We start from the raw sequence: 14,460 nt of genomic DNA, 5'->3' as shown, positions 1-14,460 counted from the left end.
ATCTACAACTTCATTCGATGTAATAACTGTTGTCCCATTTCCCTTAATAACAATCCATCAATCCCAAATTTACAATTTATGATGACCTGGCATCATCTGAATTCCAAACTTCTACTGTTCACTGAATCAAGGTGGTAGTTTACTTCACTCATTAAAGGCTTACTCCTACATTCAAATGAGCCACGTGTCGATGAATTGGTATCCCATCTACTCCACTGGTTCTCTGTAAAGTTCTGAAACTCATCTTCCTTGGTCAGGTGTCAGATCTCTCAGTGGGAGAGCATTTTGGAGATAGTGATCACAGTTCTTTTCTCCTTTACCAAAGCATTGGAAGGGGATAGGAACAGACAAGTTAGGGAAGCGTTTAATTGGAGTAAGGGAAATATGAAGCTATCAGGCAGGAACTTGGAAGCATAAATTGGGAACAAATGTTGACAGGGAAATGTACGGCAAAAATGTGGCATATGTTCAGGGGATATTTGCGTGGAGTTCTGCGTAGGTACGTTCCAATGAGACAGGGAAAAGATGGTAGGGTACAGGAAATGTGGTGTACAAAGGCTGTTGAAAATCTAGTCAAGAAGAAAAGAAGAGCTTAAGAAAGGTTCAAAAGACTAGGTAGTGACAGAGATCTAGAAGATTATAAGGATAGCAGGAAGGAGCTTAAGCATGAAATTAGGAGATCCAGAAGAGGCCATGAGAAGGCCTTGACGGGCAGGATTAAGAAAACCCCAAGGCATTCTACAAGTATGTGAAGAGCAAGAGGACATGAGAGGATAGGACCAATCAAGTATGACAGTGGAAAAGTGTGTATGGAACCAGAGGAGATAGCAGAGGTACTTAATGAATACTTTGCTTCAGTATTCACTCCAAAAAAGGATTTTGGCAATTGTAGGGATGACTTACAGCAGATTAAGAAGGAGGATGTGCTGGAGCTTTTGGAAAGCATCAAGTTGGATAAGTCTCCGGGACCAGGCGAGATGTACCCCAGGCTACTGTGGGAGGTGAGGGAGGAGATTGCTGAGTCTCTGGCAATGATCTTTGCATCATCAGTGTTGACGGGAGGGGTTCTGGAGGATTGGAGGTTTGCAGATGTTCCCTTATTTAAGAAAGGGAATAGAGATAGCCCAGGAAATTATAGACCAGTGAGTCTTACTTCAGTGGTTGGTAAGTTGATGGAAAAGATCTTGAGAGGCAGGATTTATGAACATTTGGAGAGGTATGATATGATTAGGAATAGTCAGCATGGCTTTGTCAAAGTCAGGTCGTGTCTTACGAGCCTGATTGAATTTTTTGAGGATGTGACTAAATACATCGATGAAGGTAGAGCAATAGATGTGATGTATATGGATTTCAGCAAGGCATTTGATAAGGTACCCCATGCAAGGCTTGCTGAGAAAGTAAGGAGGCATGGCATCCATGGGGACCTTGCTTTATGGATCCAGAATTGCCCGCAGAAGGCAAGGAGTGGTTGTAGATGATTCATGAATATGCATGGAAGTTGGTGACCAGTGTTGTGCCTCTGTTCTGGGACTCCTTCTCAGTGATTTTTATAAATAACCTGGATGAGGAAGTGGAAGGATGGGTTAGTAAATTTGCTGATGACACAAAGGTTGGGGGTTTTGTGGATAGTGTGGAGGGCTGCCAGAGGTTACAGCGGGACATCAGTAAGATTCAAAACTGGGCTGAGAAGTGGCAGATGGAGTTCAGCCCAGATAAATAAGTAGGTCAAATATGATGGCAGAATATAGTATTAAAGGTAAGACTCTTGGCAGTGTGGAGGATCAGCGGGATCTTGGTGTCCGAGTCCATAGGATTCTCAAAACTGCTGCGCAGGTTGACTCTGTGGTTAAGAAGCATACGGTGCATTGGCCTTCATTAACCATAAGAATGAGTTTAAAAGCCGAGAGGTAATGTTACAGCTATATAGGACCGTGGTCAGACCCCATGGAATACTGTACTCAGCTCTGGTCACCTCACCTCAGGAAGGATGTGGAAACTATAGAAAGGGTACAGAGGAGATTTACAAGGATGTTGCCTAAATTGGGGAGCATGCCTTATGAGATTAGGTTGAGTGAACTCAGACTTTTCTCCTTGGAGTGGCAGAGGTTGAGAGGTGACCTGATAGAGGTGTACAAGATGTTGAGAGGCATTGATCGTGTGGATAGTCAGAGGTATTTTCCCAGGGCTGAAATGGCTAACATGAGAGAGTGCAGGTTTTAGGTGTTTGAAAGTAGGTACAGAGGAGATGTCAGGGGTAAGTTTATGCAGAGAGTGGTGAGTACGTGGTATGGGCTGCCAGCGATGGTGATGGAGGCGGATACGACAGGGTCTTTTAAGAGACTCCTGGACAGGTACGTGGAGCTCAGAAAATTAGAGGGCAATGGGTAACCCTAGCTAATTTCTAATGGAAGTACAGCATTGTGGGCTGAAGGGCCTGTATTGTGCTGCAGTTTTTCTATGTTTCTATAAACTCTCCTGACTGAACCACTGGATTCCGGGTAAAACTAATTCAGTAAATATACATTACATTTACTTTATACATAATCTTTTTAAGGCAGAACCCAGGACTACTCTTAGTATAACAGTCTACCATGAAGGAGGCCATTCAGCCAATTGAGTCTGCTGTGCCATTCCATCATGGCTGTTTTTTTATCCCCCTCAGCCCCATTCTCCTTCCTTCTCCATGTAACCTTTGACACCCAAACTAGTTAAGAGCCTATCAACCTCCTCCTTAAGTATACCTAATTATTTGGCCACCACAGCCACCCTTGACAATGAATTCCATAGATTCACCGCCGTCTGGCTAAATTTCTATTGCTTCGGGTTTTTTTTCACCATTTAATAAGTTCTTTGGATTTATCCACTTCTGGCCAGTGCCCATGAGCTGAGAAACAGTACGTACTCACACCATCCTCTGGGCCTGCAGTGGTGGAGCGTATTTGTTTTGGTGGTGGTGTTTAGGAGTAGGAATAGTGTGGCCTTTTAAATCCATAAAAAAAAGTATAACTTTGTTATCTCAAAAGTGACACCACTAGTTTGAAGTCACTTCAAATATGGAAGTTTTTAGTTATTTTTTTCTTTTACATATTGAAAAATTCACCCATAAAGATGGGAGAGTGAAAATTCTCATATCTCAATTTTATGCAGAGTTGCTTCAGTTCATTTTAGGCTTGACTAAATATGATTAGCTTTTTAACTGGCAGTGGATCTATTTGCAATGAGAACCAAAATAATATTTGCCACCTCATCAAGAGCAATCATTCTAGTTTTTAACTCCCAAAATAGCTATTCACTAGAGCTCTCCTCAAAGTATGACAGAGTATTAAATGCATATGTTGTTATTATTAGTTTTCAGATATTTTTAAAAAATATATATCACTAAATAGTAAGTTCTGTGATACATGGATCTATTTCTTTCAGAGCAATGACCCCCCCAGCAATACATATTGATCTGTTGTCTGCACATGCGTTGTTCTCTACACATGTGCATGCACATTGGTGATGCTTAAGACCTAATCAGGTGAAAAAGTGTCCCCCAAAGTCAAACTGAAGGTGAATGTGACATATGGAGGCCAAACACAGCAGGTGGAGCTTTATGTATTGAAAAGTGGAGAGCCAAAACTTTCTGGACATGAATGGTTGAGGAAAATTCAACTAGACTGGCACTCAAAGGTTTCCGTGTAGCGTCAACAGGCAACGGCAGTCCAAACTGTAGCACTCACCAGCAACTGGCGCAGCTGCTTAATGCTAATGAGAGAAGGTGTTTGAGAAGGGGATCAGTAAACTCAAAGGCATGAAGCCCAGAATTGGATTGAATGAAGCAGCAACACCAAGATTCCACAAAGTTCGTCCATTGCCTTACGTACTATGTCCTAAAGTGGATGCTGAAGCATCTGGAATTCTCTCCCAAGGTTAAGTGGAGTGGCTGGGCCATGCCCATTGACCTGGTGATCAAGAAAGGGAAGGCTGGAGCTGTTCGAATATGTGGGGATTTCAAAGTGAGCATTGACCCAGTGCTGTGTACTGTGCAGTATTCTCTGCCACGAGTAGAAGACATTTTTGCTTCTGTGGCATGCGGGGAGAGATTTTGAAAGATTGACTACAAATGGAGATTGAGGAGTCGAGCAGGAAGTTCCTCACAGTCAACACTTACAAGGGACTGTTCCAGTAGAATCGTCTTGCCTTTGGCATCGCATCAGCTCTAGCAATTTGGCAAAGAACACAATGTTACCTTGATGACGTCATTGTGACTGGCAAAAATGATGAAGAGCACCTCCAGAACTTTGGTAATGTGCTTACCAGGCTAAGTGAGTATGGGCTGTGGACAAAGAGAGAGAAAAGTGAGTTTTTCAAGAATGAAATCTCGTATTGTGGACATGTCATTGACAAGCATGGCTTACATAAGGCACAAGAAGACTGAAGCAGTGCTGCAGGCACCCAAACTGGTAAATGTGTCACAACTCAGGTCATACTTGGGCTTTGTAAACTATTACCATGGATTTCTCCCAAACTTTGTCAGAGTGCTGCATCCATTGAACACACTGTTACAGATAGGAGCAAAGTGGGAATGGTCAGAAAGATGAAAGCATTCAAGGAAACAAAGAGACTAATAACATCAAATCAACTGCTCCTCCTTTATGAGCCATCTCTGCTCATCAGACTGGCGTGTGATACATCCCCTCATGGCATTGATGCCATTTTGTTACACACTATGAAAGATAGATTTGAATATCTGATTGCATTTTCTTCAAGATCACTGATGAGCTCAGAATGCAACTATGCACAAATAGACCAAGAGACCCTTAGTCTAGTCTGGGGTATAAAGAAGTTCCACCACTACCTCTACAGACAAAAGTTTACACTAGTGACAGATCACCAGCCCCTTGTGTCCATTTTCAATCCAGGAAGGGAATTCCAGTGATGTCTGATATTTAGTTGCAACATTGAGTACTATTCTTCAAACCCCACTCTTATAACATTGAGTTCAAGGCTACCAAACAACACAGCAATGCTGATGACTTGTCACATCTTCCACTATTGGCAACTGAAGAAGGAAAATCTTCATACTGTGACCCAGCAGAAGTGTTCCATACCACATTGGTGGACCAGCTGCCGGGAACAAATTCTGAAATACAAAGGGAAACAAGGAATGACCCAGTATTGTCAAAAGTCTATGAAATTACCATGCAAGGATGGGCAGCTCATGGTAACCCCTTCGTTTCCAGAGTTCTCAGTGAGATGAGACCAACTGTTGGTATGTCAAAGAACACTGATGTGTGGATTTCATGTTGTGGTTCCTCTAAACTGCATACTGGACAAGATGAAGAGTAACCTAGAGCTACTTGTGGTGGCTGGGAATAAATAAACATATTGAAGACTTGGTCAAGAGCTGTTCGTAATGCCAGTAAGTTCAAAATGCGCCCCCACAAGCACCATTACACCAATGGGAGTGGCCACTGTGCTAAATAATACATATTGACTTTGCTGGCCATTCATGAACTCCATGTTTCTGATTGCTGTGGAAACTCACTCAAAGTGGCCGGAGGATATACCAGTGAAGTCAACAACCTCAGCAAAATCTGTTTCCGCTCTGAGGACTAACTTCGCCAGAAACTGCTTACCAAAACAATTTCTGAATGACAGCGGACCACAATAAACGTCAGAAGAATTCCAACTGTTCATGAAGAAAAATGGCTTCAGACATTTCAAATCAGCTCCTCACTACCCAGCAATGAATGTGTTAACTTGAATGTTTGGATAAAACTTTCAGAAGTTCAGTAAAGTGATGGACTAGGAGGATATCTCTTTACAGCACAAGGTAGACAACGTCCTTTTTGTGTATTGGGACTCTGTTCATGCGACAACAAATCAAACACCTGCGATGCTGTTCAAGAGCAGGAATCAGAGATCTCGTACAGACCTCCTGACACCTGACCCATGGAGGGAAATACAGAATAAACAGTTCAGCCAGTTGCCAAATGAAGCAGCAAGGAGCTTCGGGATTGGACAGGATGTCCTAGCGCGTGATTACGGAGAAGACAAGTGTACCTCCGGTAGGATAGCTGCAAAAGCTGGAGCACTAATGTACTCATAGCCAGGAGATAATGCTGAGACTTTAAAAGACACTAGTCAGGCCGCAGTAGGAGTGCTGCCAACTGTTTTGGGCCCCATATCTCAGAAAGGAAGTCCAGAGGATAAAGCTATTTCCCAAGTGCATGTTTTTATTTAATATATAAGTCGTTGTGCACAGACAGAAGTTCTAATTCATTTATGAAGGGTCTCTGCCCGAAGTGTTGACAGTTTACTTTTTTTCCATAGATGCTGCCTGGACTGTTGAGTTCCTCCAGCATTTTGTGTGTGTTGCTTGGATTTCTGGCATCTGTAGATTACTCTTGTTTCTAATTCATTCAATTGGCTTTGGTATTAGCGCAAGTGCTTAAGTAGTTGAAAATTCTGCATTCATTATTTTAAACCTGATTCAGTGGATAAAATAGATTTAATTTCTGCTACTGAAGAATTACTACATAACACTACTATGTCAAACTCTATGTCCTTTCCTCACACCGTGGTACAGCTGGAGGGAGTAATATGCCTTATGCATGACTGTCAAAGAAATAGCATTTCCAAGATTCACTCCAATTATAGGAACATAGCTCTCCATACCACTCCCATCCATGTACTTAGCCAAGTTTCTCTTAACTGTTGAAAGCAAACCTGGATTCTTCTCTTCCACTGGCAAATCATTCCACAATGTCATCACCATCTGAGTGAAGAAGATCCCTCTCAAGGAACTTCAAAGTGATATATAATTAATCTTACTTCTATGTTTTACTGTTTAGTTTTTTTTATTCTGCACCTCCAGTTGTCAGGTTTTGCCTTCAATTGCATGTAACTTACTTTCAGAGACTTTTACCACATTAATCCCAGTGTATTGAACAGTCACCTGAATTTCGCAGCATTTAAGGCACAATTCCAGTCTTTACATGTGTGCAATTAAACATGGAGATCCAGAAGACACTGTTTAACCCTGTTTCACTCTTACTATATGTGACTATAAAAGCTTGACAACATGCAACAGGAGTGAATTTGCAGTACCACGGTGATAGATCCCTGCTAGCAATGCTAGAAAAAGTTAGCATTTGTTCATTTCAGTCAGCGTAACTTTTCATATGTAGTAGATCTTAATTACTGCCAAAAGCCTCAGATAGAAAATGATATTTTGCACAGATTATTTTCTCTGCTCTTATTCTTGACCTGGAGTGGATCACAACAGGAATAATTTCCTATCCAGTCACAAAGATGGACTGAACTGTGCAATGCACTATTTACAGTAGCCCAGAGGCATGCTTTGTTGGCACCTGAAGAGTCGGCAACCCTAGTGGGCTGCCCCCAGCACATCTTTGAGCATGTTGGTTGTTAACACAAACAACACATTTAACTGTATGTTTCGACGTACACATGATAATAAATCTGAATCTGAATTAGTGTCAGCACTTAATGTTCATGGTTATTTGTGCAAATTGTTACTTACTTTTCCCACCATAAGACGAGAATTCAAAGGTATAATAGTTAACTGGTTAAAGAATAACAATGGCACAACTAGGAAATGACCTTTTTTTTGCTTTTGGTGATATTTAAAGGCACATTCCGTTGCCATTAGGACACCTGACTAGGCAACTTCACTGATGACTACTGGATGCCCAGACACATTCCAGAGTCCAGAGTGTGCTAAAATTAACATGGGGTACTTTCTCTGTTGATCAGCAGCTGACATATTTGGTGTGTCTTATTAATAAGAGTACTGACATCTCTCCATTAGTAGCCTTTCCAATTGTGCCATGCCAGCAGCTGCCACACCAGTGTTACTGATCTCTACACAATAATAAGTATAATTTACCCCACATGAGAGCAGTGCTATTTGTTCAGTGGTGTTATGACAAACTGACAGTGACCTTTTAAAGGTAAGGTGAATGGTTACAGTGTTTATCCTAGGGGAGGGGAGTCAAAAACCAGAGGGCATAGGTTTAAGGTGAAAGGAAAAGGAACTAAAGGTGACCCAAGTGGCGTTATCACCAGCCCCACAAGTATTGCGAGAAACAAGCCTTCTGTACAAAACACTGTGGTGAAGTGGATTTTTTGTTTGAAAGGCCCACTGAATATCTGGGGCATCTTAAGAGGTTTATATTCATTGTTCACCACTAATCATAGCCCGTGTCAATTTTAATCAATCTTGTTGCATTGAACAAAACTATTGATACTATTGAAGGTACAGAAGTGAGTACAGTGTATTGTGTGCAGTTTTACATCCTAAACCTAGCTGGCGTTGAGTGGCTAAGTGTTTATTGTACAGTACATAAGCAACACACACAAAAGTGTTGGAGAACTTACAAACTCAGGCAGTATCAGTGAAGACCTCTGCTGATGAACGGTTTCAGCCCCAATATATATTCTGCTCCTTAAATGTTCCAGTCCACCAGCACTTAGTGTGTACTACTCAAGATTCCAACATCTGCAGAATCTCTCACACAAAATGCTGGAGGAACTCAGCAGGTCAGGCAGCAAGTATGAAGGGGAACAGACAATTGACATATCTGTCAATTCTTTATTCCTCTCCATAGATGCTGCCTTACCTGCTGAGTTCCTCCAGTGTTTTGTGTGCGTTACTCTGGATTCCAGCATCTGCAGAAACTTTTGTGTTTATTATATTCATTAGCAGCTTACTTTATGGCATGTTTTTTGTTTTAATTTGAAGTATTCTGATATTGGTGGTCCTAAGAAACATCTTTAGTGCCTTTTTAAATAAGTATGAAAAGAAGTGGCAGGAATGAGTGGCATTTCACTAAAGTCAGCCCACAAGCCAAAACAGGATCCATTTCTCCTTACTCTTGTTACCTTTGTACAAGAATCAATGCACACCTTTGCTGAAAATCTCCAGCTCAGTAATTTAAGTATTAACTAAGATCCCTCATGGCTTCGAGCAACTTTTACGTCTTTAATTGTAATGTCTCAACTTTACTCAGACAATTCCCAATAAAAGTCTGCTGCTGATCCAAATTGACAACCATTTGGCACTGTCTGTCAATCCATGTTTACCAATTAAAACATCGGAGCCCTAAGAAGCCTTCTGATAATGAGAAACCACTACAGAATCTGGAGTATTTGTGGTGCGTTTGGCATTTTTTCACCTGCTGTTGTTCAAAGTTCAAAGCCATTGTGATCTGACCAGACAGGGTGAAAATAAAGCTGCAATTTTTGTTTTAGTAGATAGTAATAAATGCTCAAGAGTACCAGATTTAGGTTATTTAAAAGTTAATCATGTCTTCCCAAATACAATCTTTACATGAGGTTAACAGGGAAAGTACTTTGATAATTTCATCTACTTAGTTTAAAAAACTGCTTAATTAATTGATTTTGACATAAAACATAAATTTTTTTGGAGAGGAAATATCTTTCAAGGAGAATTTCTGTTCAAAGGCTGAATGATTTTTCCTTTAAAGTTAGACGTCATTAGTCAGTTTGCAACAGTGCGAAAATATAACCAGGGCAGAAGCCTATGAGAGAAGGTCTCAGAGTAAAGAAGCAAAGCTTAGCACAAGGGACTAATATCAGCAAGCCTGTTCTTGCAAACCATCACGTAAGAGCCCTTAAATAGTTGCCGTCATCAGCTCTGGTCTCCTGCATATGGTCTCTTAGAACATGTGACAAAAAATGGCGAGAAGACTGAAGTAGCTATTCATGTGGTAGGAGTGGTCACTGGATTAGGTTTTAGATATGTTGTCCAGACTGTGTATTCCTAGTTTGAACACTGCAGCCACTGCTTCTCTCTCTCTCTCTCCCTCTCTCTCTCTCTCTCTCTCTCTCTCTCTCTCTCTCTCTCTCCCCCCCTCCCTCCCTCCCCACTGTTTCGCTTTTCTCTCTCTCTCTCTCTCTCTCTCTCTCTCTCTCTCTCTCTCTCTCTCTCTCTCTCTCTCTCTCTCTCTCTCTCTCTCTCTCTCTCTCTCTCTCTCCTCTCTGTCTCAATCCACCTGTAGCAACTGTGTGTGTTCTATTCTGCTGCTCGACTATTATTGCCTGTTTTTTTGCTCAGCAGGCAGTGAACAACAAAGGCGCAGGTCGATTCAGGATTTGACAATTATCGGAACTGAATCTAATCAGGTAAGACAGTCATTTTAAAAAATTAGTCTTGTAGCATCGCAAAGGCCAACATGATGCTAAGATTGTTCAATTATATTAAGATAAGAGTATTTTAAAATGTCAGATAATGGATTTGAAAGAGGTTTTTGAAGTACTTAAAAGGAGCTGATAAATAAACTCCCACTTGATATTGTCAACCTTTTTACCAGGTGTTTGATCGACTTGATAGGCGTGTACAAGATGAAATAGATAGAGTGGATAGCCAGAGACTCCCCCGGGGGGGGCGTGGTTGATACCAGGGGTCAGATAATTTTTCAAAACTCCTTAGATTCTGGATTAGTTCCTGAGGATTGGAGGGTGGCTAATGTAACCCCACTTTTTAAAAAAGGAGGGAGAGAGAAGCCGGGGAATTATAGACCGGTTAGTCTGACATCGGTGGTGGGGAAAATGCTAAAGTCGGTTATCAAAGATGTGATAACAGCACATTTGGAAAGAAGTGAAATCATCGGACAAAGTCAGCATGGATTTGTGAAAGGAAAATCATGTCTGACAAATCTTTTAGAATTTTTTGAAGATGTAACTAGTAGAGTGGATAGGGGAGAGCCAGTGGATGTGGTATATTTAGATTTTCAAAAGGCTTTTGACAAAGTCCCACACAGGAGATTAGTGTGCAAACTTAAAGCACACGGTATTGGGGGTATGGTATTGATGTGGATAGAGAATTGGTTGGCAGACAGGAAGCAAAGAGTGGGAATAAACGGGACCTTTTCAGATTGGCAGGTGGTGACTAGTGGGGTACCGCAAGGCTCAGTGCTGGGACCCCAGTTGTTTACAATATATATTAATGATTTAGACGAGGGAATTAAATGCAGCATCTTCAAGTTTGCAGATGTCACGAAGCTGGGCAGCGGTGTTAGCTGTGAGGAGGATGCTAAGAGGATGCAGGGTGACTTGGATAGGTTAGGTGAGTGGGCAAATTCATGGCAGATGCAATTTAATGTGGATAAATGTGAGGTTATCCACTTTTGTTGCAAGAACAGGAAAACAGATTATTATCTGAACGGTGGCCGATTAGGAAAAGGGGAGATGCAACGAGACCTGGGTGTCATTGTACACCAGTCATTGAAGGTGGACATGCAGGTGCAGCAGGTGGTGAAAAAGGCAAATGGTATGTTGGCATTCATAGCAAAAGGATTTGAGTACAGGAGCAGGGAGGTTCTACTGCAGTTGTACAAGGCCTTGGTGAGACCGCTCCTAGAATATTGTGTGCAGTTTTGGTCCCCTAACCTGAGGAAAGACATTCTTGCCATAGATGGAGTACAGAGAAGGTTCACCAGATTGATTCCTGGGATGGCAGGACTTTCATATGAAGAAAGACTGGATCGACTAGGCTTATGCTCATTGGACTTTAGAAGATTGAGGGGGGATCTTATTGAAACGTATAAAATTCTAAAGGGATTGGACAGGCTAGATGCAGGAAGATTGTTTCCGATGTTGGGGAAGTCCAGAACGAGGGGTCACAGTTAAAGGATAAAGGGGAAACCTTTTAGGACTGAGATGAGGAAAAACTTCTGTCACACAGAGAGTGGTGAATCTGTGGAATTCTCTGCCACAGGAAACAGTTGAGGCTGGTTCATTGGCTATATTTAAGAGGAAGTTAGATATGGCCCTTGTGGCTAAAGGGATCAGGGGGTATGGAGAGAAAGCAGGTACAGAGTTCTGAGTTGGATGATCAGCCATGATCATACTGAATGGCGGTGCAGGCTCGAAGGGCCGAATGGCCTACTCCTGCACCTATTTTCTATGTTTCTATATTTTTAAGGTGATTGCAGGAAAGTACAGGAGGGGGATGCCAGAGGTAGGTTTTTTTTTCGCTGGAACACACTGATGGGGTGGTGATTCAGGCAGATACATTTGGACATTTAAGAGATTCTTAGATAGGCACATGGGGGTGTGAAGTGTTAGACTGATCTTAGACTAGGTTAAATGGTCAGCACAACTTTGTGGGCTGAAGGGCTTCTACTGTGCTATACTATTCGATGTTCTATGCTCTTTCCAGACTCCTTGCATAATGGTATTGGTCCATAGAATGAAAAGGTTGGAAACCTCCTGCCCTGTGCTCTGTGCTGGATGTATATGTTCTTTGTTCTGCTCTGTATTTTATATTCAAACTCCTGATGCAGCACCACTTGCTCACACTGTCTGGGAACTTACAATCTCCATGTGCTGACAGAGGAACGTGTGAACAGGTTGTTCAGCCCACTGACTGTGATGTCAAATTAAACTGTTGCCATCTCCATTTTCCTGCTCTCGGTCGGATCATGTGTCTGCTGAAATGCTGCTATCAAAACTGCTTCTACCGCCGCCTCTGGCAGCACTACACTCCCTGTATAAAAAAACTTGCCTCACATGTTTGCTTTAACTCCTGGAGATTTTTCCAATAGTGGCAGAGTCTAAGAGCTGAGGTAAGATTTTTACACAGGGAGTGGTGCCCTGCCAGAGGTGCTGGTAGAGGGCAGATACATTAGGGACATTTAAGAATTTCTGAGATAGACACATGGATGATCATAAAATGGAGGGCTACATTGGAAGAAAGGATTAATTGATCTCAGAGTAGGTTAAAATATCGGCACTGCCTCATGAGCTGAAGGGCCTGTACTGTGATGTGATGTTCTTCCAATCTGCTGTCCAATTTCTGAGTGGACATTGAGCCCATAGACACTACCTTACAACTTTGTATTTTTTGCACTACTTATTTAACCATTCAATACTTACTATAATTCTGGTTTTTTTCTATTATTATGTATTGCATTGTACTGCTGCCACAAAGACAACTATTTCACAACATACGCCAGTGATATTAAACCTGATTCTGATTCTGACAGCAGATTAGTTCTGAGCTGCAGATTTCATCCTCCCATTGCAGTAAAATCATGAGCTGAAAACCACTGCATTATTTGGAGAATGAGAGAACATTTTTAAGCAGAGGAGGATGTATGACAATGGAAGTTCACCATTTCTTCAGTCTAGTTCCATATTCCCCCATTAGAGTTACTGTATTTATATTTTTCCACTTCTTATCTTCCCCAACTTTTTCCTTGCACTTATTTTAACAGATAACTTTCATCTATTTAAATTCCTGACTACTGGTTTAATTTGTCATCTTACAGTTTTGCTTTATCTACACCATTCTTTTCATGTGCTTATTATTCTTCTTAGACAGCAAATGCACCTTTAGAGTTTGATGAAACAACTGTACAGGTCGATGATTAAAAGTTAATGGCTGTATGAGATTATGCCCTTGCAACATCTGTACCCATGCTCACGTTCTCTATATATTTATTGTCACCTTATATACTCTGAGACACTTAGTTAGGCTCATGAATGTGAAGAAAATAGTGTGGGCAGAAGAGATTAGTTTAGTTTCCCATTTGACTACTACTTTAATTGGCTTCGCATCACATTTTGGGCTGACGGCCCAGTTCCTGTACAGTTCTGTGTTTTGATTTTTGGGGAGCAAATTTTTTTAAACATTTTCCTTTTTCGTAATGTTAAAGTGAAAGTATAATGTGCTACTTCATGATCAATTGGTTGCTTGCTAAATCACATCCAATTAATTAATTCTAAGGTTCCTATTTTTTTATTCTACAAATCACTTCAAGAATTTTTTTTATTCTCAGCCTTCCCTGTTGCCAGCCCAAAATATGAATACTGAATATAAACTATTTGCTTGTAAATTTACAATTCACTTCTTTATGCCTCCACTCAACTTTATCTCTGAACCTGGCTGCCAAGCCCCTGTTTGGGAGGAAAAAAGGTTTTGAATACTAAACAACCAGGAAAATAATCAGTGAATCTGTACATTTTCCAGTGAAATTCTACAGCACTTTGGGTGCTATTCATGTGTCAGACTCAGAGTATTACATCACAGGAAAAGGCCCTTCAGCCTGTTTAGGCCTATCTAGATCCACCTTGTCCTTTATCATCTGCCCTGTCCCATCTTCCTGCACCAGGAATCAATCCCTCCAAGCCACTCCCATTCATGTATCTACGCAGGCTTCTCTAAATGAACCTGAATCCACCCCTGGCAGCTCATTCCACATTCGCACCACACTCTAAGTGACGGAGTTCTCCTTCAGATTCCCCTTAAACATTTCACCCATGATCTCTAGTTTCTAGTCTCACTCAGCCTGAGGGGTAAATGCCTGTAATCCAGGGAATTATGCAAGTCAGAGTCAAGTTTATTGCTTTATGGACAAGTACCTGTTTGCACTGGTCCAATTACTTACTTTCACAGTGCTCAGAAGAAAGACTTAATTTGGTATA

The 14,460-nt window shown here is 41.4% G+C and overlaps 1 protein-coding gene across 5 annotated transcripts in view; it reads left to right on the top strand.

Moving 5' to 3' along the window:
• The window catches only part of map3k7 (mitogen-activated protein kinase kinase kinase 7), a 148,532-nt gene that overhangs the window by 112,937 nt on the left and 21,135 nt on the right, over positions 1-14,460 (top strand). For 3 of the 5 annotated variants that reach the window (XM_073057481.1, XM_073057478.1, XM_073057480.1), the window contains one exon: positions 10,088-10,155. In XM_073057481.1, the coding sequence (XP_072913582.1) occupies positions 10,088-10,155 (68 nt within the window). The remainder of the gene's footprint in view (positions 1-10,087; positions 10,156-14,460) is intronic. The other 2 variants (XM_073057479.1, XM_073057482.1) reach the window with 1 other exon arrangement.

This window comes from Hemitrygon akajei, chromosome 9 (genome assembly GCF_048418815.1).
Source record: "Hemitrygon akajei chromosome 9, sHemAka1.3, whole genome shotgun sequence".
Classification (NCBI taxonomy): domain Eukaryota; kingdom Metazoa; phylum Chordata; class Chondrichthyes; order Myliobatiformes; family Dasyatidae; genus Hemitrygon; species Hemitrygon akajei.
This window is presented reverse-complemented; position numbering and strand designations above follow the sequence as displayed.